Below are 26,261 nucleotides of genomic sequence, written 5' to 3'. Positions count from 1 at the left end.
GTCTAAACTACATAGACCTTCTTGTTCACACAAGGAAATCTTTCCATGCCTCTAATCATCATTGTTGCTGTTCTGTGAACCTTCTCTATTTCTGCTCTATCCCTTTTTTAATTGAATTATATTTTTGCTGACTAGAATTGAGTGCAGTATTACAGATGAGGATGTACAGCCAATTTATATAAAGACATTATATTGTTCTTTCTTATATTCTCCCTTTCTTAATAAAACCTAACATAATTTATTTTTTTTTGCCACCACTGCATAATGAACAGCTATGTTTCTTTAGTTACACACAATGAAGACTCAGTCTTTCCTGAGTGGATTCAGTTAATTTAGAGCCAATCAGTGTGCATGATTATCTCAAATTGTTCTTTTCAGTTTGCATTACCCTGGAGTTGTCTTAGCTGAATTTTTATCTGTCATTGGCTTGCCCAGTATCCTCCTCATCCACAGAAGGAGGCTATAGGGGAGGACCGCTATGATAGGATTCCTTTTAGAGGTCCTCCTCAAATGTTCCATGTAGAGGTGGTGATGTTGGAGCTCTTCGCAGTGGAATGAGCTACTGATCTGCTTCCAATTGCCAAATATCTGTTCCTCCTCCCCTTCCACATAGGTGGGGGAGGTGCAAACATGGAGTCTCTCCTCTGTGTCAGAATCAGGCATGATGGGATCATCCAGGCCATTGTTAGGACCTTGTTAAGTTCCTCAGGATCTTCTGTAGTGTTGATTAGTGTACATAACTTATCTTCAGATTTTGCCACAATACTGTTCACACTATTTTCAGATCATTTAATAATGGTATGAAATTACATTAGTCTGAAAAAGATTCCTTTGGACAGACTCCCTTTACACTTTGAAAATTAATGATTTATTCCTATTTTCTGTTTTCTCTCTCTTGACTAGTTTCTTACTAAGAACAGAACATCGTCTCTCATTCGGTGACTACATAGTTTCCATAGTAGCCTTCTGTGAGGGACTTAATATGAACTTTCAAAAGGAGTTTACCAAATTATGTCTTCTGATTCTCCTTTAGCCATTTAATTTGACTTATTCAAATAATTATAGTAGATCAGAGAGGCACAATGTAAATTTATAGAGCTATGTTGGTTTGTCCCTCTGATATCCCCCTAAGACATGAAATGAGAGTAGCCTATAAGAGTAGGGAAAATGTACAGTTCTTTTCCTCACTCCATTTAAGTGAAGACATCTACTTGGTTTCCCCAAGCATAAACTATCAGATAAAACAGAAAAAGAGACACACCTGAAGATATGATGAAACTCTGAGAAAGCAGCCACTTTAGAATGTGGCCCTTTAGAATCCTACAAATTTTACTGAAACCTCCACTTTAACTATTAAGATGAACACTGGTCTTCCCAAGACTGCTTAGTCCTTACAATCACGTGTCTCAGTACAGTAACGAAATAATACAGGTTTGATGAGTAAGTGCATTTATTCCTTCTATTCCCACTTTCCCCTCTTTATAACTTCTGTACTGGAGAAATCTGTAATATTTTGCCATTCCAAAAAACAGATACTGAATCTATAGTTTTATGGAGATGGAGTAGCAGTTAACTGATACCTTCAAGCTAAATATGCTCCTCTAGTAAATTTATGGGATAGTGGAATTTAAATAGTAAACCCAAGACAAATGTAGCAAGAACTTTGAAATGTTCCTCATTCTTTCCATTCCATAATTAAATAGTGGAATGACGCTAACCTAGTAGTCATTATTTAATAAATTTGGGTTAGAAAATAGAAACCTCCAAGTATCTAAGGATTTGAGAAAACACGTTGATCTAATTCCCAAGAAAATAAATGAAAATTTGGCTTATGAAACCCTCATTTAAATACTTTATAATTTCATTATCCTTTTTTATTTTATTGGACTTTCCTAAGGTGGTATTTATAAAGTAGTATAAAATGTAAACCTTTTATTCGTCCTTGTTACATTAATGGGTGGTGCCACACACAATATTTAGCACCACGTTTAAGAAATTAAATAGCAAAAATCTATATTAAAGTTGTTTCTTGGTGCTGTAAAAGTTTTACAGAACATAAATACTCTCACCATCCTGAAGAGATTAGTCTTAGTAAGATCAGATAAGCACAAGATATAGGAGAGCTGGATTTATTTGAAAGGGGGGCAGAGAGGGAGCTTCTCAGAGGAAGCCAAGGAGGTTTTTCAGGGGTAGTTGGCAGCAGTCTAGAAGGCAGAGATCTGAGAATGGAAAAAGGAGACGAAGGAAGGAGAAAGATAAGTGGTCGGGGGAGGGAGTGAAGGGGAAGAGGAAGAAAGCATAGGAAATTGAGGGGAGAAGAAGAAATGAGAGCAAAGATGTACGTGGAAGAAAGATTGTGTGAACCCTTCTAGGTGATGAGAAGGAGCTTTAATTTTTTACAGCAAGAGATGGGAAGGATGGAGGAATTAATAGGCTGCAGGTTTAAAACAAACAAAAGGAAGTACTACTTCACACAATTAAAGTCAGCCAGTGGAACTCATTGCCAGGGGATGTTGTGAAGGCTAAAACTATAACTGGGTTCAAAAGAGAATTACATAAGTTCATGGAGGACAGGTCCATCAATGGCTATTAGCCAAGATGATCAGGGATGCAATCCCATGCTCTGGATCTCCTCAGCCTCTAACTGCCAGAAGCTGGGAGTGGATGACAGGGGATAGATCGCTTGATATAAATATATCCTGTTCAATCCCTCTGAAGCATCTGGCATTGGCTACTATTGGAAGACAGGATACTGGGCTAAATGGACCATTGGTCTGACCCAGTATGATCATTCTTATGTTCTTAAGAATAAAATGTGGTAGTCAAATGGTGTGTGAGAAAACTAACATTAGTAGTATATTGGAATGGTAAAAGATAATTGAAAGTTATCAGAATCAAGGTAAGAGGATGATCGGGTGTAGACATGTTTTGAGCAATGGTCACAAAGAGAAAAGGACAGATTTGGAAGTATTAAAGAGGAAGAAACAACATGAATTACAGGGATTGGATACATGAAGAAGAGGAGAGAGAATATAGATTTTGGAAGTATTGTAAGGTTGTCAGTTAAGTCAGAGAAGGGAGAAGTTTTAGTAGAAAATCTTAAACCTGTTTTAATAGGTCTTAAATTTGAGATGGCAGTTAAACATGAAAAAATAGATTCTTCTTTGAGTAGTGTCCCTGTGGGTGCTTCACCTTAGGTGTGTATGCGTCCCTGTACCTAGGATCTGAGATTTTTGGTAGCAGGGCCTGTTGGACTGCACATGAGCCCATTCTCCCCTGGTCTCACATTGTGAGCAGCAGCGATATATGGCTGTGTAATCCAACCGTCATCCATTCCTTTGCAACCGCCCTTGTCCAGAGACAGAGTCTTTGCAAAGCCCGTTCTAGGCAAGTGCCTTTAGTGCTCTTTATGATGATATGTTTTTTCTTTAAAATTTAGATAGTTAATAGTTGCTTCCATTTTCTTTCCCTTTTTCTCCTTATTAAATTTTTTTTTCTTCCTCCTCATTACCCTTTAGTTCAGATTGGTGTTTCCCTAAATTCTTTCCTTCACAGGAGTTATCCCTACATGGGGGTTATGCCAGGATATCCTGGGTTGAAAAGGTGCCCCTCTTGCCAAGAGACATCCCCATGAGCAACGGGCACTCCCAATGCATTCGTTGCTTGGGAGAAGTGCGCTTCCCACAAAAATGCACACAGTGTCTCAAGCTCAAAACTCGGGCCTGAAAAGCCTGTGAATTGAAGCTGAAACTTTTAATGATGGAGAGTTTGCTGCAGCTAGCCTCGGACTCCAGTCCTGGCATCTCTCCAGAGCAACGATCACCAACAGTTCCGACATCTGCCACCTCACACTCTCCACTATCCATGAAGAGAAAGGCAGCAGACTCTCACAAAGAGAGTAAGAAAAGGGCCCCAAGTTTGCCTACCAAGGAGCTATCCCAGAAAGAGTTCCCTGACAAGGTCAGTAGCCTCCATGCTGTCAAGTACTAAACACAGTATCTTTGACTCCCTGGGACCTCCAGTACCAACACTGCCGATAAGTCCAAGGACCCCAAGAGGACTGGACTGGACAAGACTGCTTCGGCACTGACAACAACTTGGCCACCACCTACCTCACAATCGACAGAGCACATAGTCATCTCGACACCATCAGCACCAACAGTATGGGCATTGATGCACATGCTTCCCATGGTACCGACGCAAATACCGTCCCTGATACCGATGTTGTTGATGCCGGTAATAAAGGAATTTAGATTCCCAAAAGACCTGCTCATCTCTGAGACTCTGGAATCACCCCTGCTTTGCACTGACTTCCCAACGGTATGCACCTGTCCTCGCACAGTGTAACCGGTATCACATTGTTCACTATCACCATCTGGGACTGCTCGCTCCTTCTCAAGTGAAGACAAAGATGTCGATGAAGTTCTGTATTCAGTGATATTGCGTACCCCCCCTCATATCATGGACTACACAGTGTGAACTGCACACGCATACGAGATACCAGGAGACCAGGTGTGATTCTCGGCCTTGGTATGGGCACCCATGGATGGCCCCCCAGGCCTATGCCCATCAATGACCTTTCTGGGATTCATGAGTTGCTTTTACGCAACAGTTTCCCAGAGGGAGAGTACTCAGAGGGAAAGACCTAGACACTCTCCATCCTTCTCGGTATCCAGATCTTAGCCTGAAGCACAATCTTTTGAGGAGCAGGAGAGAATAGAGTAGTGTCTCCATTTAGGTGGTCCCTGACGGTGAGGTGGCAGAGAGGTCAGGGGTCCTGATCGCGGGGTAGGGTGGTATCTTCTCCTCTGTGAGGTCATGCGCTCACTAGATGAGGCGCCAACTGTGTCGCAAGATGACTACTGCACACGTGTGTCCCAAACGGACACTTTTACTCAAAATGTCTGATCAACGGCACTGGGATGCACCGACACCTGAAGTAGAGCATCCACGGGGACAACACTCAAAGAACAAAGCATTATCTCCATTTTACAGATGGAAAAACTGAGCCATAAGGCTGTATTAGTGACCTTCCACCTCAGTCCGGTCTTGTATTTCTAGGTAACACATGGAAGGAGGCACTGCTCTCCAGTCCACCTAAGGTGGAGAACCTTTAGAGACCTCCCTCACCAGATGGTACAAATACCAACTACCAACCAGGCCTATGGCCACCGCTTACATCCTTTTTACCATGGTGTCAATCACTATGGACCAATGAGGTTTAAAGATCCCTTTAAAGGTGTTATAGAAGTCTAGTGTTGTAATATCTAGGTACAAAATACCTTTCTTGTTTTGATTTTTATCCCAGTATTAATGTGTGTAAGTTTGTTTATGGCAATATAGCAATGTACCTTTTGTCATGAGAAATCTTATGTAAGAAAGATTCTTATAATGGAAAAGTTTTATGAAGAAGATTGTTAATTTCTGCCCTACCCCCAGGGGTGCTGGAACTAGGGGTGTTTGGTGGTGTAGCAGCACCCCCTGGCTTGAGGTAGTAATAACAACCAAATACATGGTGGGAGTGCTGAAAGCAGAAACTATAAAAATTTGTTCCAGCATCTCTGCCCACCCATATCTATATAGATTAATGAGAATGCAATGCAGTATCAATAGTTCTTCAGTGCTTGCTTTGGGGTTGTGTGGGGTGAGTATAAGGACAGTTGCATTTTAAATGGAGATGGGCCAAGAATACACAAATCAGGCCTAGGTTTTCTGTTATTAAATGACAGAATCTCATGATCTGCTCTTGTGAGATTTTTGACTTGGAATGGTGTAACTTCTGCCAAGATCAGGTGTTCTTGTGAGGCTTCTACTGTCTTGGACTGAAATATTGTAAAAATCCTGTTCTCTTGAGATCTTTGCTGCCTCCAGACCAGAACCAGAAAATAGCCTCCTCCTAGTTTTTCATTAATACTGTAAACAAAGGTTTAAAGGATCTAGGAATGTGAATCCAATCCCCTTTCTTCACAAAATTGAATGTCTTTCTAAACATTATGCTCGAGCTCAACCACAGGATAAAGGCTTGATTTAGGAATTGCTGGGTGCTGTTCTATGGCCTGCATTATGCAGAAGGTCAGATGGTCATAATGGACCTTTATGGCCTTAAAATCAGTGAAAATGTACAGTAGTGCCTAGAGGCCCCAGTCAGGATAGGAGCCCCATTAGGTGCCATATAAACACATACAAAGGCTTGTCCCAAAGAGCGAAGACTAAGGTTAACATTTTGTCATGGTTATTTTTAATAAAAGTCACTGGCAATAAATAAAAATTCACAGGAGCCCATGACCTGTCTGTGATTTTACTAAAAGTAACCAGGAGACAGGGCTGGGGGGAAGGGGGGAGAGCTAGGGAAGAAGAATGACAGCTGGAACCCCAATTGGGGGTACGGACTGACAGCACCAGCCCCACTGCCATGGGTGGGGGGCACGCAGCCCCACGACTCCAGCTCTGGCCACAGCTGTGGGGCAGGAGCACACAGTCCTGGCTCCAGCCCCGGCAGCAGCCACGGTGGGGAGTGCATAGCCCAGGTTCCAGCTCTAGCCAAAGCCACGGGGCAAGGGCCCACAGCCCCAGCGTGGAGAGAGGAGTGGATAACAACAGATGGCTCCAGCCATTTTGGTGTGGGGAGTGCGGCAGTGGCACATGGCCCTGGCCCCAGTATGTGGGTTGGCAGTTTGCGCATGGCTTTGGCTCAAGCCCCAGCCAAAGGGGTAGGGAATACACAGCCCCAGCTGAAGCCGCACAGTCCTGGCTCCAGCTACAGGGCAGGGCACACATCCCCAGCTGCAGTCAAGGGGGAAGGGGTATGTGCACAGTCACAGCCCCAGGACAGGGGCTCACAGCCCTGGCCAAAGCCAAGGTCCCAGCTTCAGTCCCTGACAGCCAAAGAAGTCATGGAGTCCAGTAAAGTCATGGAATCTGTGACTGCCATGATCTCTGTGACTAAATAGTATCCTTAGCTGTGACCTTCCTCTGTTCATGATATGAAAACCCTTCAACAAAATGAAAATGGAGAATATTCTTCAAACTACCTGAAATGTTTTCTCAATGGAGAAACTCCACTTGAGACTGTTTTTAATATCTAGAAAATAGAATACATCTGGAAAATAATGAATAATTAGTCATCTTAATGGTCATATACTACAGTGATATGCAAGAGTATGGGAAAGATTTGGCAACAACCAAAGCACTCCTGATGACTGGACACATTAGAGAAGGAAAACATGTAGGGTTCAGAGCCTTAAATTGCCATAGCTCAATTAAGTTAAATGTTTTGTTTGCAAGAGTGATTGCTGCCTAAAAAAAAATTATAATTGCGTGATCAATTAAATAACTGAGTCACTTTGCTGTTGCGCACACAAATTTTGGTAACATTTTTTGCATTGTGTAGAATCCATTTTAAAAAAAAATATTTTTGTAACTGACATCTTTTACTCTTTTCTAGAATATGTGTTCTTTCTTGTGATGATTTGACATTATAAACCCTTCATTAACCATGATGGCAACACAGACATTAAGTATAGACAACTATCAAGATGGGCAACAAGTGAGAGCATTTTTTCTCCTCTATGTATTGCATTACTATTAGCAAGTGAAAAATTTACCTTTTTGTTTTAGGTAAGGCTCTATATGTGATGTGATGTTGCATCTTTGAGCAGTGGTTCCTAAAACTGCATTCAAATTAATATTAGTCTGGGGGCAAGTCATGCCATTGATCCGCACTCTGAAGACCTGTTCTCCGTTATTGCTGTATGCCAGCCTGAGCAGTAGGTACAAGTTTTCCTGCCAGTAGATGGAGATAGTGTTAACTGTCAGAAGAAAAACTGAGTTGTTGCTTCCCCTACAAAGAGGCCTGGTTAGCTGAACAGTAAGTTCTCTTTTATTTCCAAAGAGGCAGGTCTCTGGATTGCTGTCTTCTTTTTGGAGTACCTCCTGCTTTTATTTTGGAGAGCTTTTTTTCCATAAACCCTTTTCTTTGACAGGTTTACTTAGTTTAGAATACTTATTTGCCTTGGTAAAGAGATGGTGGATAAAAATCAGTGATTTAAAAAAAAAAATTAAAAAAATCGGATTTTTTTGATAAAATGCCTTTTGAGGAAAAAACCTATCTAAAGATATCTTTGAGCTATAATGTATCTTAATTAAAATGATCTCATCATGGAATAGGGATTATAAATTCTAATTCTATAGTATGAGACAATATGTTGATGTAATGTTTAAGAAAAGTTTTGTAAATGAGTTCCAATAGTTAATGGATTAGGGATCCAATCTTATGAGATTCCAGGGGCTTCTGTATAGATTCTTTAAGTTAATCTTTCTATCTACCCAATGGGGCTCAGTCTAGAAGATACCATCAGAGATGCTTAGTTTTGCAGTTCTCAACCTGTGAATTTGTGTCTCCACTCCAGAGATAACATGCTTGTTAACAGCAAAAATGTTTTTAAAGAAATAATAATATATAGAGGTGAGAAATAACAGACCTCAACCCTGTTGTCCCTCTGCAAATTTGTGTACGCAGAGTCAATCCCTTTTATCTCTCTAAAAGTGCAAAGTTTCGAAAAGTTCAGTGAATAGAAGATTGTTGGGGGCGGAATAGATCTTGACAAGGAGAAGAAGTCTGGAGATAAATGTGAGAAGGAAGGGACAGGCAGTAGAAACAAAAGTGAAGCATTCGAGCAGCATATTCCAGAAGTCTTAAGGTCTTTCTGAGTGTAGCCTTCAGTGATTTGAGATCTACCATACCATTCTCTCACTAGAAGGGAAAACCTATAATGGCAGAAGACTGTAAAAGAGACCCGGTTTGGGAATATTTTAATGAAGTTCCTCTACCTGTGGGTAAAACGGGCATGCTTGCAAAATGCAAACAGTGCAACAAAGAAATGCAAGGCCTGGTTGCCCGAATGAAACAACATCATGAGAAGTGCTCCTTCTCAGGAGGAAGCTGTATTGAAGATGATGAAAGGAACGTGTCTGAATATGCAGGATCTTCAGGTTGGTAAACTTTTTTTATTTCATACTTCTTTCTTAAGGACTGCCTGTCTTCCTTCTGGACTCTTCTTAAATTGTCGTGTTTGAGCAAAAAATATGGTTGTTACTCTATGGTACTATCATTTTAGATTCAGTTGTGATAAAAAAAATAACTGAAATAGGCAGATCATCTTTTTACAATTTCACCTTTAGTGCTGAGTATCAGTGAATGAAATGAGTAATACTAAATGATCAGTATGGTAATAATAATTAAATAACTGCATTGACTTATTTTGTTTAGGAGAATCCATCCTCAACATACAGGATTCTGAAGACTATCCACCTTCAAGATCACCATAATTTTCCATAGTTTCAGAGTTATCTGCCAATGATAATATTTCAGCCACATCATGTATGTCACATAGCCACAGTATATCAGCTGTAGCAAAAAGAAAAAAAAAATCTCCATCATCCAGAAACAACCAGTAAAGAAAGGTTTGTGATAAAAACCAGCAGATTACAAAAAGAGGTAATGGATGAAAAAATTGCCCGGTTTGTTTATGCAACAAACTCTCCTTTCCATATGATTGAGAACCCACACTTCATTAACATGGTTCAGTCACTCAGACTGGGATACAGTCCACCAACAGAGCAGATGTTGCAGGCAAATTTGGATAAAGTGTATGAAAGAAAAATTGAGCAGTGTGCAAAAAGTTTAGAGGGTAAAATTGTTAACCTGAGTCTTGATGGGTGGAGCAATGTCCATAATGATCCTGTTGTATGTGCTTGTGTGACAACAGAAGAAGGGAATGTCTTCCTTACAGAAACAATTGATACATCAGGAAATGCACACACAGCAGAATACTTACAAGAAGTAGCAGTAAAAGCTATAACAAAGTGTGAAAAAAATTTCAAATGTCTGGTATGCAGTTTAGTCACAGAAAATGCTGCAAATGTATCCAAAATGAGAAGAAATTATTTAGAAGAGCATGAAGAAAGTCCCAAGCTAATAACATGTGATTGCAGTGATCATGTGATGCACCTCCTAGCCAAAGACTTCAGTGTTCCAGAAGTAAAGGCTAATGTTGTTGAAATTGCAAAATACTTCCGTAACAACCACTTTGCAGCGGCTGCTCTGAAAAGAGTGGGAGGAACCAAGCTAACTCTCCCACAAGATGTGCAGTGAAACTCAGTAGAGGACTGTTTTGAGCACTATATCAAGAACTGGCCTAATCTGATGACAGTTTGGAACAAAATCATGAAAAAATAGATGGTACTGTCGCAGCCAAAGTTCTCAACGTTGATCTTAAGAGAAATGTTGAACACATGCTGAGTACCCTGAAGTCTATTTCCGTAGCCTGGAACAAAATGCAGGGAAATAGCTGTTTTATTGCTGATGCTGTTGAAATTTGGAAGGAACTGAGTGAGATCTTAAAATGAGAAATATGCAATGACAGAGTTAAATTACAAGCATTAAAAAAACGAATGGGACAAGCACTATTTCCAGCTTATTTTCTTGCACATATTCTCAATACTCGGTACCAGGATCAAACCTTAACTGCTGAAGAAGAGGAGTTGGCTATGACATGGACATCCAGCAATTATTCCTCCATAATGCCAACTATAATAAACTTCAGAACTAAGGGTGAACCATTCAAGAAATATATGTTTGCTGATGATCTTTTAAAGAAAGACACAAGAGTTAACTGGTGGATTTGGAATCTTCAATCCATTTTCAACAGAAAAGCACTGTTAAGGTCTCTGTAATCAGAGATAAGGTGTTAGATGGGGGTTTCAACTCTTTTTTGTTTTAAGCACTTGGATTCAGAGACTGTTGAAGTGATAATCTCACTTTTAACAGCAGTAGCTTCTTCAGCCAGTGTAGAAAGAATATTTTCTTCCTTTGGACTAATTCATTCCAAATTGAGATATCACTTGGGACCTGAAAAGCTTGTTTTTTCTTTCCCAGATTATGACCAAACAGGAAAATGAAGGTGAAGACAACTGAGTGAGCTGCAGACGCCAATATTTTAAGTTTCTCATGTTGACCTGGATGACATAATCAATTTAATTTTTTTTTAAATGTTTCATTTAACTATTTTAGTTTAAAAACAATTTTAACAAAAACAAACCTGGTTTTAAAAAAACTTGAATGTTTAATTACATTCAAAAATTCTTGTGCTTGTTTTGTTAAAATATCATAAGTTTGCTGTTGAAGAAAAAAATCCAGAATACATAACCTTGTTTTAGTTAAATAAAACAATTTAAATGTCTGTCTGGTGATGTTCTCCTCCTAATACAGCATGGCAAGAAAATCCTCCAAATATTAATGATTAACCTGTTGAGTTGGAGATAGTTCACTTCCCAATGACTTCATAAATATCTGCTTCAGTTACCTTTGGTAAATGAAATAATCAAACAATCGTTTCTTTTCTGATATAACTGTAAAACTAATCTGAAAAGTTTTCACTTTAAAAATGTATAGTATGTACCTTCTAAAAATGAAACCTACATCTATCTCTGAGTTGTGAAGAATATGTATTAAGGTTATAACAACCAACAAGAATGCACTTTTGTGTAGAAATCCATGATTAGATCAAGTCTTCCTGGCTAGTGATTTAAGTCATGATTTAAATCAATTTGATTTAAATCAAATCCACCCTGGCTAGTGGCAGTTTACTCCTGGGAGAATTCTGCACCCTAAAAAATTCTACGCCATAAGTTTAAAAATTCTGTATACAATAGTTTCAAATTTGGCAAAATTCTGTATATTTTATTTGTCAAAATAACACAATATAATCATGCCAGTTTCAATTATTTTGGTAATTTATTTCAAAATATCTATCCGCAATTATGTAATTTTGAGTAGTAATTTATTTAAACTACAATACAGAAATGTATTTCCCGCACCCCTCAGAAGCAGTGCAAAGACTTAGAGAAGTCAAGGATAATGGAGGAGCTGAGGAAGAGGAAAGTAATTGCTGGGAGGGAGCCTAGGCGTGAACTTGGAGGGTTGTTGGGGATGTGTGGGAGGAGTATGGAACCGTTTTTTGGGGGGTAGGGTAGGAGGGGTTGTTAGGGAGCCTCCCCCGTGCAGACTCTCGCTGATCCCTAGCCTCATTCAGTCAGGCACATGTGCCCCGTCCCCATGTGTCCTTGAACTCCCACTCAGCCGGCCACCTCTCCCACCGTGTCCCTGCACCCCCACTCCCATTCAGCTCCCACCCTAGTCTGTCCCCCCACTAGCCCCTCTGAACCCCAGTCTGTAACTCCCCAGCAGCTCCATGTGTTCCACCCTCCCCATATACCATGCTTCCTGAACTAGCCCCACAGGTAGGACGCTGTGGGGAACAGAGTCTTTTCTCTTCCCTGTCTGCAGCTGGGGCTGCTTCCACCGAGGAGCATCTGCTCTCTGTTCTGGCACAACAGCGGCCCCTGGTGGGCAAAAGGCGTAATTGCAGCACTTCTTGGCAGAATGTATTTTGTGCTGAGGAAAGAAAATTCTGCATGGCACATGAATTATGTGAATGCACAGTGGTGCAGAATTCCCTCAGGAGCAGAGTGGTGGTTCTTTTTTTGTTTTGCGCTTCAGGAGCACTCTGCCACAAGGTAGTCTTCTGGTTTTGGTGTGTCTTGGCTTCTGTCATCAGGAGGAAACAGCTGAAAGACTGTAGCCCCCAGATTTAGGTAACTTGTTTTCCTATTGTTAGCCAAAAAATAAGTCCATCGATTATGTCTTTCTCCAGGCACAGTGGCTTCCAAATCAGCTAACCCTTCCGAGAGAACTTCTTGAGGGTTAGGAAGTTCTGCCATTTTCTCAAAATTTCCTGTTGAGCTGAAAGAGGGCTCAGCCATGTCAGACAACAAAGTACAAATAGCCTATGCAAGACTCACTTCAGGATAGTGTCTTAAATTCCTTTTGTTTGTTGTGTGCGGAATTAGGTGCAGCTTTGTCCCTAGATGACGTCTGAATTGGTTACTCTAATATTTATTAAGGGGCTGACTCTTTCTTCAAAGGATTGCTCTTGAGAACAAGGTGTTGACAACCCTTGTGAGGGTGGGTCCTTCTGTGCTTTTTAATTTTCTTTCTGAGGCCTTGATCCTAATGTGGTGATGGTGCTTAATGCAGCCTGGCTTGTCTGCATAAGACACAAACTGCCATGGTTCAAGCAGAAAAAGAATCTTCTTATGCCACTGGTTCAGTGCCCCTAGGGGGACATGACAAATGTTCAAGCTGGAAGAAAAATTCAATCCTTTTTGAAGGGAAGATTGGATTCCATGATGGATAAGTTCTTCAAGTGGGATGATCTTTCTGTCCCCCTTAAGCGGGCTCTTAGTCTAAAGATACCTTGCTGTAGGTGAAAAAGAATGGAAGTCCCATTTTAGAAAGCCATCAGAAAGTCTCAAAGGCATTCCCAGTCCATTGGTGCCATTCAGGATGTTCTATATGTGCAGATTGAATTGCCCTACTGTAACTCTAACAATGTTCTCGTGGAGCTATAATATAGCCAATATGATCATGGAATAGCATAAAACTACCCAAAGATTACAGGACTCTATATCCTGTTAGTAATGTTTAAATCATGACTTTTTAGGCTTTGGTGCTTTCCTGTTTTGCATCTTTTTCTTGCCTCTTACTATTGCAGCATTTACTTGTGCCCTGCACTCCCACACGAACTGCAGAGTAGCTGTTCAGACTGATAGTCTCTCTCTAACATACGCTATTGGATGCCTTTTTAGGCTGGTATCTTTCACTTAACTTGATTTTAATTTGTCGTTGTTGTTCAGTTTTAAGGTGATTAAGTTTGTTCTGCATGGATATGAAGATGAGCTCATTTAGTTGAACTGGCAAACAAATGCCTTGTTAATATTTTTAATGGCAGTTACTTTGCTCCATTCTGCTGAAAAACTAGTAAATATTACTTTTTAAATACAACTACTGTTGCTTTTTACATTGAGTAGGTATTCCTATATTGTTTAATATCATCTGCATATGTAAAAGTTTAGAGGTAAATTGTAAGGCAAAATTACATTCCTGATTAGTGAAAGACTGCAACAAATGCTATATTTCAGTTCTGTATAACAAAGTGTAAATTTTAATGGATTAGGAAACTAGCTTCAGAGTCCCTATTTCCATCAGCATCTCTGTGGAAAGGGAGAAGGAAATCAATAGGAGGGTAAAAATTTTATTGTGATTTCACCACAAAGGCTGGTAAGTCAGCCTTTTCATAAACTCATTTTTGGAGTAATATATGTCTAACCTATTCCAAAAATAGCTGCTTGTGAGACACAAAATGCTTTAGCAGTTCACTAATATCAATCATCCCAATTTTAAAGCTGAGTGCTGAAACTTGAAATGACCTTTACACTATCCAACAGAAAGTGTCAAGGATTAAATGAGTTTCTTGTTACTGCTTATGCTTTTTGTATAATTGCCAAATCATACCAACCTTCTGGCAATTTACTAGCTTTTTGCATTGCTATTTACTTAGAAAACAGTATACTTACTAATAAATCTTTGTGCTTGGTGACGTAAAATAACTTATCCTCCTTTTTCTACAGATGCAAGTAGTAACCGAGTTAAAAACTGAACAAGACCCAAACTGCTCTGAAACTGATGCAGAAGGAGTGAGTCCTGCCCCTGTAGAATCTCAGACGCCAATGGATGCAGACAAGCAGGCCATTTACAGGTAGTATTATGGACTTTGGTTGTGTGTTTGAAGGGTAAAAAGTACAGTTCGGGGTGTGTTTTTGCCTTTTTTTTTTTTTTTAACTAGGCAGATTAAAACCAGATGAGTTGTAGTTTGCAAGTAAACGATGAGTAAGTTCAAATAAAATGGTTTCATTTTTAGATTCTTTACTTAAGGCAAAAATTTCCCCAAATTTAGGATTCTGTTGCATGATCTTGAAGACTATTATGAAGTGCACGTCAGTTATTAAAAACAGATATTGCTATAGCTGTAGTGGGCAGCAGGCATCAAGCTTTAAGTTAGCAACAGTATTTTGTCTAGGCTATTGAGGAATAGTGACTTTAACTCATGCTGTCCCATTATATTTTATATGTTAGAATTAGCTTCAATAGTATCTGAGGCCTTTTCTCATTTATTTTATTTTATTTTTGTGGTCAACGAAACCTGTACCACTTTTTCCTTTAGATTAAAAATAAATAAATAAATAAAAATGTGCCTTTTCTCACAACTCTGTAATACAAAAATACTTCTTAGTACTTTTCATTTGAAGATATTAATCAGTATGTATAAACTGCAAAGTGAGGATGTAACTGTAGCACAGGTAGGCATACCTGTGTTAGCTTTAATCTAGCTAGTGTGGGTAACAGTAGCAGTGTACACATAGTGGCAAGGACTTTAGTACGGGCTCTCAACCAGAATACAAGCCCTCCATGGACCCTAGCCATGTACTTTGGTTGGTAGCCCATTCTGAAACCTGTGCTGCTATGAGTACTCTGCTATTGTGACCTGTGCTAGCTAAATTAAAGCTATCCTATGTATGCCTAGCCATGCTACAATCACATCTTCACTTTGCAGTGTAGACATACCAAAAGTGCTTTACAAAGGCACTGCTATTGCCAGTTTACACATGGGGAAAATGACACATAGGAGGGAGGGTAAGTGAGTTGGCCAAGATGACGACAAAGTGAGTTAATGGTAAAATCATCTTAGTCCTGACCTGAGCCAAGTTAGCTAATTTCACAGTGAGTCTCTCATAATACAGGCCGTTCTCGATTGTACCAAACTGTAAGGTGATTTTATTATATTGAAATGGGGCACATATTGGAGACCAGATGTGTGCTCTCAGGCTTGTTTTTTTGTAATTTAAATCTGGTTTCATTCTTTGTGTCAGTGTTAATCCATTACACATTGTACTAATACATCACCTTCTACTAAATAACAATTAATAAAATGGCATTTCATAGCTTCATAACTGCAATTATGATTTCTTCTTAAGGTCCAATTACATAGTCCTGCTTTATTATACAGCTTTAGTTATGTCTAAATCTTATACAGTTTCACTCTTATTTAAAAAAACAAAAACAAAAAAAAACCCCTCACATGTATTTTGGCTAATATTATCAGTTGTGTTGTATATAATCTGTTAATAAAACTTACAGAATTGCTTTTCTGGATGAGTGGTGGTTAGGTTTTTACTTTTTGGATACTGAACATTATAAAGTAGTAAATATAAAGTAAAAAAATATTTATTCAGGCCTGATTTTATTATTTATTTATTCCTAGGCACCCACTGTTTCCATTGTTAGCACTATTGTTTGAAAAATGTGAACAATCTACACAGGGCTCAGAAGGCACTACCTCTGCTAGTTTTGATGTAGATATTGAAAATTTTGTAAGGAAGCAGGAGAAGGAAGGAAAACCCTTTTTTTGTGAAGATCCAGAAACTGATAATTTAGTAAGTATAAAGCATTTTTATGAAGCAAATGACATTTCTCCCTCTTATTCCCAATTACTTCTCTCAACTGCTGCTCTTGGTAGATTCCCAAATCTTTTGATCCTACAATGGTGTATTGTTAGTATTGCAAGTACTGAATTCTGAAACTAAAGATCAGAAAAAGTTTGTAAACTTAGTCTTTTTATCCTTTTTTTTTCTTATCTGTAAACATCTATTGCAGTGGTTCCCAAACTGGGGTTCATGAACCCCTGGGGGTTCACGAAATGTTACAGGGAGTTTTCGGGGGGGAAAAATTCCCTAATGGCAGACAGAGCTGTCTCTAGGGACCCTAGGCAGCCCGGGGCCAGCAGCCCGGAGCCCCTGGACTTCCAAGAGCTAAGCAGATCAAAGCAAGCATATCTATCACACATATTTAAACTTCAAGACTCCTTATATGAAATAGAAAGGGAGGTGGATATTTTTTTTTCTGTTTTTTAAAATTAAATAGGCAACTAGTATTGTTTTTAAAATTATTATGAAGAATAAGTTTAAGCTTTGTTGTAACGTGCGTTGTGTGCCTGGACTGCTCAAGACCTGAATGCTTGTGAAAGAGGAAGTCTTTGAGTTGGCTTCTTAAATACCTTCATGCTGTTTCACATCTGATACTCCTTGATGAAACATAGGAGCCTTGTCTTATAACAGGCTTATTCAAAATGATACAAGCAACGAAAGTGAGATCTTGGAAGAATGTTGCCTTTTTCATAATGTAATTATACATAATAATTAATAATAAATAGTGTGTAATCATGTCATAAAAACAAATTTTATATTTCCAAGATCACTGCTTTTATAATTTATACTCAGGTAAAGGAGAAAATCCCTGGAAATATTCATTTTTAGGAGAGGGTTCGTGAAACTTGACATTTTAATGAAAGGGGTTCACAGGTTGTTGACGTTTGGGAACCACTGATGTATTGCATCCTTCATTTTGACCACATGCCTCACATTTTTCAATAGTTGTTTCCAATATGTGTTCATAAAACAGCTGAGGTTGACATTATATTTAGAGATGCGTTAAGACATATACCCACTACAATCCAGTCAACTGTACAGAGTAGTTTCTCAGAAAGCAATCAGATAATTTTTGCTTCACTATATAACTTATCTAGTCAGATTTTCCTGTTATGTGTTCTTTGCCCTGATGCATCTGCATTGTCTGAGAGAGGAAAGGTTAGAAAATTTGCCCACTAACTTTTATACGTAAAAATAAGTCTGAGGCATGGTATGCAATAGGAATATAAGCAAATCTTTTTAAAAAAAAAAAATCAAGTAGAACAGTTTGTGTTGAATGATAAATCAGTTTGAGACAGCATTTCTAAATGATACTCAGTTTGGTATTTTGGGCCTATGTAAAAAGCTGTTCAAATGTAGAGTCCTATAAGGTTGTGTCTGTTTTGTAGCAATAAATGGAATTCTGCCATTTCAGACGAGGCAGAGAGAAGGAACTTCAAATTAGGCTGCTCATGAGTACTTGCGGGTAGAGGATCAGAGATTCAGTACCTCTGAAGTCCCAGTTGCTCAGAAGAAGCCTACCAAAAGAGCATTACAACTTACACAGAAAGAACTCACTGTCTGGTCCAAAAAGGCCCATGTGGCTCTTTTGGCATGCATCACACAAAAAATGCTTGACTACCTTATTTTTATGTTACAGTGAAATATCTTTTCTCTGTATTCTACTTAGGTCAGTGAGTCCTGCTAGCTTCTCATGCACACATGTCAAGCCCAGTAAAGGCCCTTCTCCATAAATTCAACCTCAGAAGTCTGTCTTAGTACATCTTGCGTTGCTATTTCTTGTTAGGGCTATGATTTCGGTGGTTTTAACGATGAGTGTCAGAAAAATGTTGGCTTGGGATCTATGGCATCCACACAGAGTTCCAAACATGTTTTACAAGGTATTATTCCTTGAAGTCCACCTCATTGAACCTGTTGAAAGCAGGCAAAAAAGATTATTGTATTGTCTTTTGATCAAGATATATTTTACTTTGGTTTTTGCACTCTGTTACAGCATATTTATATTATTCCTACATGGTTGCAAGTTCTGTATTTTTACAAACACAGTCTTGGAGCTTTAGAGACTCAGAATAGGGATCTATTATGTATCTTTGGAGAAAAGAGAGTTTCATATCCTTAGTTTTCTAAAAGTGCGTGCATAAGTATATTTTATAGATTAAAAGACTGTAAACAAAGATTAATGATAAATGGCAATAGATTGAATTGGGGAAGATGTCTATTAGGGTGCCCACAAAGGCTGATGTTAACATTTTTAGCGGTCTTGAAGAGTCAGTAAACATGTTTCATTTATGAATTTAACGAAATTGGGAAACAAGTCAGGGCAGAAGAATGTTGTAATAGAAAGGGACTTAGAAAGATTAAAAACATGCAGTTAATAACTTGGGGGAAGGGAAAGGTGGGAGACACAAGTCAATACATATAGAAAGACATGATATCATGGAGCAGGGAGGTAGGTAATAGTTCTTATCTATATGGCACTTGTGTGACTGTGGTTGAAATACTGGGTTTCTTTCTGGGTACAAGACCAGAAAGGTATTGACAAACTGGAAGGAATTCAGAAAGGATCATTGGAAACTATCAGGGGACTGGAGGGAGTGAAGTATAAGGAAACATTGAAAGAGCTTAATACATATTTAAATTAAGCTACTTGGAGGGGAAGAAAGACAATGTGCTGTACTGAAAAGGTTACAGTAGGCTTACTTGCAGATTATATACATTTTGAGGTGCAGAGAGGAGCTCATGGTGCAGGGCGACTCATGACTAGACTTGAATGAAAGGGAGATAGATAGCTTAGGATATTTCCATTGTCAAGTAGAAAGTTTGTTTTGGTGACTTCTAACTGAACAAAGTTAGACTGGAAAACCCAGTTTGTGTTCAAGAAAGATGGAGACGTAGTTAAGGAGTTAGTGAAATATTTACATTATATTTATTTATAGGCCTTTCAGTGGCACTCCTCTGTAGTCTGAGTACCTTAGAGGCATTAATGCATAATCAACACCTATATGAGGTGAAGAGATCTTACTATCCCCACTTTGCAGATGGGGAACTGAAGCACAGAGATTCAGTGGTTTGTCCAAGGTCCCAACTAGGAAGAGAATTCAGAACTCCTGAGTCCCTGTCTAGTGTTTCAACCATGAGGCCTTTGTATCTCTCTAACAGAGAAGCAAGGTTTGATGTAACTTGCATAAGAAAAGGTCATTGACATTGTGAAATAATTTGCCCAGACAGAAAGAAGAAGAAATGTGTTTGTATCCTATAACGGTTCTGTGGCTAAATCCTGTAGTAGAGTGGCTTTTGCCACCATAGACCAAAATAATAAACAGAGTGTGGAAGAGAGAAAATAAACCAGGTCCTTCCACCGGCTTTTTGAAAGCTGCAAGCAGCAGGGGCACGTGGTGTTTGTTCATTTTAACTGGAATGTTAATGACCCAGTGAAGCCTTGTGAAGTACTCATACCACTATATTATCATAAGTATTGGTAATAAGAATAACTGCTATGTTAATGGCTATAATGATATGTTCTCTCCCATCATATGAAAAGTGTAGCCGAGCCAATGGAAAACACTGCAGGTTTACTGATATTCTGTAAGACCCACCATATTGCTGTCACCATTTTAGATTCCTCTTGAAAAGGAAAGAGCCCTGCTGCAGACATTTCACACCTTCAAAGATTGTTTTCAATTAAAATATCTTGTTTAAATATGAGGTTCATTGTCAAGGGGGGAAATACATTTAATGCTTTTAAATAGCCATAAAGATTTCTTTCTGAGAGAGATTTGAGCCATTATTTCAGATTCAGTCATCTCTGATGTCATGAGTGACATGGTACGTGCTCTTGTGAGTCTGCTTGCTAACATGACAGAACTGTAAGCAGAATTCCCTAAACAGACCATTGGTGTTAGTGTCATTTTTAAGTCCATGATCCTAGTATATTGACTGGCAGGAATTCTTATAGTCTTAGAATTGAGGGACAGCTCTTTTCTTCCCTCACTTCTGCCAGTTTATTAGCCTGTAGTGCCTCTGTCAGTTCTTTCACGACTGACAGCAATGGAGTGCCTGACTGCTGCTGCTCCTATATCAGCCACAGCTTTTGACTGGCATCTTAACATTTCCTGTGGGTTTTTTTTCTTCCAGACTTCTATTAATCTGCCTTAGATTCTGTCATCAAAATAAGTAAAAATGAAAGTCATTTTATTCCGCATGAGGTAGATCAGATGATACTGCCTCAAGGTATTTTTAACTTTTTGAATATTAACAAAGACGCTGTTTTCCTTTGTCCCCCGTTCCTGGTTTCTTTCAAGAGGAATAATCGAAATCTTTAAAGCTCATTTGCCCCTAGATCGTTTGGCCTTGTTTATGTCTTACTCCAAATACCTTAGATAGGTTCTCAATGGTATATGTGTTCGTCATACTCCTCCCCTATTTGGGAGCTTTCCACTATGAGATAATTAAGAAATGACACCTCTGACCAGTGTAACCTCTTCCCCCCCCTGTTGGTGGTATTGGACATTCTGGATTTCTCACACGTCAATATACAGTCCAGTCAGTCAGGGGCACCAAAGAAATGAGCAGAAGAGTTACTCCCCAGGAGCCAACCAGACACAGGGTTCTTATGTCAACCCTCCTTGAATTATTAGTGCTTCCACAACAAGGGAGGCTTGCAACTGGTTGCAATGGCAGCCTTTCCTCCCTTATAACTTTTAAATTATATATATAAAAATCCAGGTGGAATGGGCAGGAACCTTCATTACAAGGTTGATTTCTCCTCCTCCTTCCCCCCGCCCCCCAGCTTCTCTTCTTCTGTCTTTGGCCCCAGCTCATCCTGGCAAAGAATGCAGGCACCAACAGGGACTGTTATCAGGACAGCCCAGAGAGACTCAGAGTGGGCCAGACAGCTGAAAGGCTCCCTTCCTTCCAGTCTGGAAGCGTTTCTCTATGATCTGTTTGTTCTGTGTTGGACTATTCTGCTAGAATTTTATTTTTATTCTCTTGTTTTTAGTGTGTCTAGCTCTCACTTGATCTTATGTTAGTTTTGTCCTTGCTTTAACGTTAATTACAGTATCACTACTAATCTGAGACAGAGGGTCAGAACTGAGGCAATGCAACGGGGACTGGACTGGAAGGAAGGGAGCCTTGCAGTTGTCTGGCCCACTCTGAGTCTCTCTGGGCTGTCCTGATAACAGTCCCTGTTGGTGCCTGCATTCTTTGCCAGGATGAGCTGGGGCCAAAGACAGAAGAAGAGAAGCTGGGGGGCGGGGGGAAGGAGGAGGAGAAATCAACCTTGTAATGAAGGTTCCTGCCCATTCCACCTGGATTTTTATATATATAATTTAAAAGTTATAAGGGAGGAAAGGCTGCCATTGCAACCAGTTGCAAGCCTCCCTTGTTGTGGGAGCACTAATAATTCAAGGAGGGTTGACATAAGAACCCTGTGTCTGGTTGGCTCATCATGGAACAAGAGCTGAATTAGGAAGAGCCATGCATTTCAGTATTGATTTAAAAGAAACCACATATTTCGGTACCAACAGAAGAAGAGCAATGAGCTTGGCCAAGATGAAAGAGCTTTCTTTTTACTTTTTGTGTCTGGAGAGGGGGAAACAGCTTTCAGAATTTAGACTTAATGGACAGCAGGTTTAAAACAAACAAAAGGAAGTATTTCCTCACACAATGCACAGTCAACCTGTGGAACTCCTTGCAAGAGGATGTTGTGAAGGCCAAGACTATAACAGGGTTCAAAACCTCCATCAGTGGTTATTAGCCAGGATGGGCAGGGATGGTGTCCCTAGCCTCGGTTTGCCAGAAGCTGGGAATTGGCGACAGGGGATGAATCACTTGATGATTACCTGTTCTGTTCATCCCCTCTGGAGCACCTGGCATTGGCCACTGTCGGAAGACAAGATACTGGGCTAGATGGACCTTTGGTCTGACCCAGTATGGCCATTCTTATGTTCTTATGACTTATTCAGTGTTACTTCAAGGACTGTTCTGAGGGAACAGTAGCTCCACAATAATTGGGATACTGTGACCATGGTTCTCGGCAAACCCACATGGCTCAAGGGCAGCACAGAGACTAATCCACTAATTGCAGGACATTCTGAGCAGTCATAAAGGATGGTCTGGGAGTCTCCCATGGATCAGTAACAGCACCCTACAGGTGATTCACGTGGCTCATACACCTAAACTGGCTGAGATACTCCCAAGGAAGGGGTTGATAAAGTGTGCATGGCCTCTAAAGAGTGCTTTGCCCACATGGCACAGATCTTTTGGGAATGAAGCCATTTGGCTAAAATGGGAGTGGATTGTGAGCTGTATTGGGTTGCAGAACCTTAAAGCACAGTGATTACCTTCAGCAATTTTTAGTAAATTTTAGTCATTTTGATGACTTCCTATTACTTTGATACTATGAGGGCTACTCACTTAAGTGAGTTGATGCATTTCTGCATTAATGCTATGCAAAAGATTTCAGCATGTGAAACTACAGCAGAATTTACTTGAAATATCTCTAAGGACTACCTTAGTGCACCTGTAGTTGAGGGTGACATCTAAATTAAATTTTCAGCACTGTCTGATTATTTGAATTGAGAGGATTCAGTTCCTCCATGCTGCACCCAATTGAACCAGTTGGCATAGTATCCTAAAGGGTGCCACTCCGAACATCGTCTCGTACAAAGACCATTGAAATCAATGGAAAGACTCTCATTGATTTCAGTGGACTTTGGATCAGACCCCAGTGAATGACTCTGAAGTAATCTATCCGAGAGAAGATACACATTAGGACTTGTATTTTTTTCATCCTAGATGCAGTGTAATGTAATGGTACAACTATTGTTAGCATTAGGTAATGAGATTTCTTTATTGGGTCAGTACTAAGAATGCCACAGGGGCTTACCAATGAGACTTGTTAGCAGTATGTTTTGCGAATTCTGTTACAGGTATTATCAAGCAGAGTATTTCGAGTAGCTCAGATCGCCCAGAGTAGTGAAAAGCTATCTGGCAACATTTAAAAAGAAGACTTAACAAATTAGCAGTTTAACATTATCAATTTATTTTTACACTGATTTGAATTGCTCCAGAGAGTTAAAGATTAGTTAGAATTATCTAACTAATGGTTGGTTGCATTACTCAGAAGTGCACACTAACAATTTTCAAAGGCAACACTCAGGCGTATGTGCATTCTTTTGTAACATAATCTTTGATGTGTCTGCTGACCCCAAGGTATTGAGCTGGCCTTCTGCGAGTAGTGTGTCTGACTGTATTTCCCAATATATTCCTGTGGGGGACATATGGAGGTGGTGTTGCTAATCCAAGCAGTTATTTATCATATGAGAAGTAGTTTCGAAACTCAGAGCTGTCCATGTTACCTTCATCAGATTTATGGTATTATTTAAAGGCAAGGAGAGACTTTCCACAGGAAAAGTGATCTTGAGACAAATAAAATGGTAATGGTAAAGGTGGACAAAATAATGAATAATATATAGAAAAATCTGCGCACTCCTGTTTACTCTTTCTCATAATACCAGAGCAAGGGATTTTCAGTGCAATTTAAAGGCAACACGTTTAAGGCCAATTTTAAAAAATAGTTTTCACACAACACGTGAAATTCATTGTCATTGAAGCCAAACTTAATAGACATCAAAGGATTAGACATTTTTTAGTGATAATATGCCTGATATGACTCTCATTGAAGTCAGTGGGAGTCTTTCCATTGACTTTAATGGACTTTGGTTTAGATTCAGTACAGTTGCAACAGATACAGTTTTTTAGAAGAACAATAAACCCTCATCTTTTAGTGCATAAGCCAATCTGATGAGATGGTGGAGAGTCTGAAGGAAACTTTTTCCCTGGGCAGTTTATTTTGTAACTGTCCTACTATAAGGTTTCTTTCAACTTCCTCTGAACTATCTGGTGCTGGCCACTTTCAGTGAAAGGAGATTGAAGTAAACGGACAAAGGATCTGTCTGGCATAGCCATTCCTCTAGTCCTATTCCCTGTTTTGTAGTATGTTCCTGGCTTTGTTTAAAACAATATCAGTGTAGTTTTTACTATCTGGCACCTATGGACAAATTATTCTACTTACTGGATTTAACCATTAGTGGATGTTCCAGATTTGTTTCTGCAACTGGAAAGACAATATCAGATGGCCATTGACACCCATAGTTAGGTGGCAAGTAATAGTCAAGTCATGCTGGGGGAAAAGAATTCTAATGCTTTGTCCACAGGAAGCTAAGACTGCTGATGTACTTGTTACATGCGAAAACGTGGTCATCCAAATTTACAAGCTGTGGTCTTTCTCTCAAGCGAATTAAAATGAAATATTATTTTTGCTGTGATTGTCTGGAAGCATTTCTCTATGGTCTGTTTGTTCTGTGTTAGACTATTCTGCTAGAATTTTATTTTTATTCTCTTGTTTTTAGTGTGTCTAGCTCTCACTTGATCTAACGTTAGTTTTGTCCTTGCTTTAATGTTAATTACAGTATCACCATTAATCTGAGACGTAGGGTCAGAACTGAGGCAAGGTAACTTATTTCAAACAAGTAAAAGTTTTGATACCCAGGTAATACTATGAGTACTGTCCATCTGATCCTATAGACTAGCATTAGTCAAGCCCTCCAGTAATGCTACCTACTGTTGTATGCTCATTGTGACTTTGTCCATGAAAGTGTTTTGTTCTTGGTCCTTCTTCAAGCCATTAGAACAGTGGTGAGCAAACTTTTTGGCCCGAGGGCCCCATCGGGGTTACAAAACTGTATGGAGGGCTGGGTAGGGAAGTCTGTGCCTCCCCAAATAGCCTGGTCCCTGCTCCCTATCTGCTCCTGCCCCGTGACTGCCCCCCTCAGAACACCCAACCTATCCACACACACACCCCTGCTCCTTGTCCCCTGACCGCCCCCCTCTCGGGACCTCCTGCCCCTAATCGTTCCCCCTCCCGCCCCCCCGGGACCCTACCCCCTGTCCAACCCCCCGCCACCCCCCGCTCCCTGTCTCCTGACTGCCCGGACCCCTATCCACACCCCCGCCCCCTGACAGGCCCCCTGGGACTCCCACACCTATCCAACCTCCAGCCCGTTTCCCATCCCCTGACCACCCTCGCCCCCAGAACCTCCGCCCCCTCTTCCCAGTCCCCTGACTGCCCCCCAGGACTCCCTGCCCCTTATTCAATACCCCTGCTCCCTGCCCCCTTACCATGCCGCTCAGAGCAGCAGGACTGCCACCCGCGCCTTCCAGCCAGAGCCTGCCACACTGCCCGGCAGGAGCTCGCAGCCCCGCCACCCAGAATGCTGGCAGCAGGGCGAGCTGAGGCTCCTGAGGACGGGGGACAGCAGGGGAGGGGCTGGGGGCTAGCCTCCCCGGCCTGGAGCTCAAGGGCTGGGCAGGATGGTCCCCCAGGCCGTAGTTTGCCCACCTCTGCATAGAGAATAGTTTGAGGCTAAAAAAAAGTTTATATTTAGGCTGTTTACTTGTACCTACATCAAGTCTTGCTTTGCCACTTGGTAGTTTTTGTTTTTAAGTTCTTTGTGTAAAACCCATGTTCTACCACTGCGGCATTACAGGACAATTATTTAACAATATTTCCACCAAGAACAATATACCCCTAAAAGTAGGTGACCTGCTGGTTAAACATTTTGTTAAATATGCATGTTCATGATCATTTTATTTGGGATTTGGTGGTATTTAAACACAATTTGAAAGGTAACCGCTGGAGGACTGCATTGGTCTAGAACAGGGGTCGGCAACCTTTCAGAAGTGGTGTGCCGAGTCTTCATTTATTCACTTTAATTTTAAGGTTTCGCGTGCCAGTAATACATTTTAACATTTTT

At 40.1% G+C, this 26,261-nt stretch overlaps 1 protein-coding gene and 1 long non-coding RNA gene across 8 annotated transcripts in view; one reads left to right on the top strand and one right to left on the bottom strand.

Annotated features, from left to right (window-relative positions):
* The window catches only part of PKNOX1 (PBX/knotted 1 homeobox 1), a 61,006-nt gene that overhangs the window by 16,574 nt on the left and 18,171 nt on the right, over positions 1 to 26,261 (top strand). For 4 of the 7 annotated variants that reach the window (XM_074969440.1, XM_074969447.1, XM_074969444.1 and 1 more), the window contains 3 exons: positions 7,445 to 7,546; positions 14,530 to 14,657; positions 16,221 to 16,392. In XM_074969440.1, the coding sequence (XP_074825541.1) occupies positions 7,496 to 7,546; positions 14,530 to 14,657; positions 16,221 to 16,392 (351 nt within the window). In that variant the 5' untranslated portion in view covers positions 7,445 to 7,495. The remainder of the gene's footprint in view (positions 1 to 7,444; positions 7,547 to 14,529; positions 14,658 to 16,220; positions 16,393 to 26,261) is intronic. The other 3 variants (XM_074969450.1, XM_074969453.1, XM_074969449.1) reach the window with 1 other exon arrangement.
* The window catches only part of LOC141997199 (uncharacterized), a 39,965-nt gene that overhangs the window by 9,677 nt on the left and 4,027 nt on the right, over positions 1 to 26,261 (bottom strand). The window lies entirely within an intron of this gene.

The sequence above is a fragment of the Natator depressus genome, chromosome 1, assembly GCF_965152275.1.
Source record: "Natator depressus isolate rNatDep1 chromosome 1, rNatDep2.hap1, whole genome shotgun sequence".
Classification (NCBI taxonomy): Eukaryota; Metazoa; Chordata; order Testudines; family Cheloniidae; genus Natator; species Natator depressus.
The sequence above is the reverse complement of the archived record's forward strand: the minus strand, read 5'-3'. Positions and strand labels throughout refer to the sequence as shown.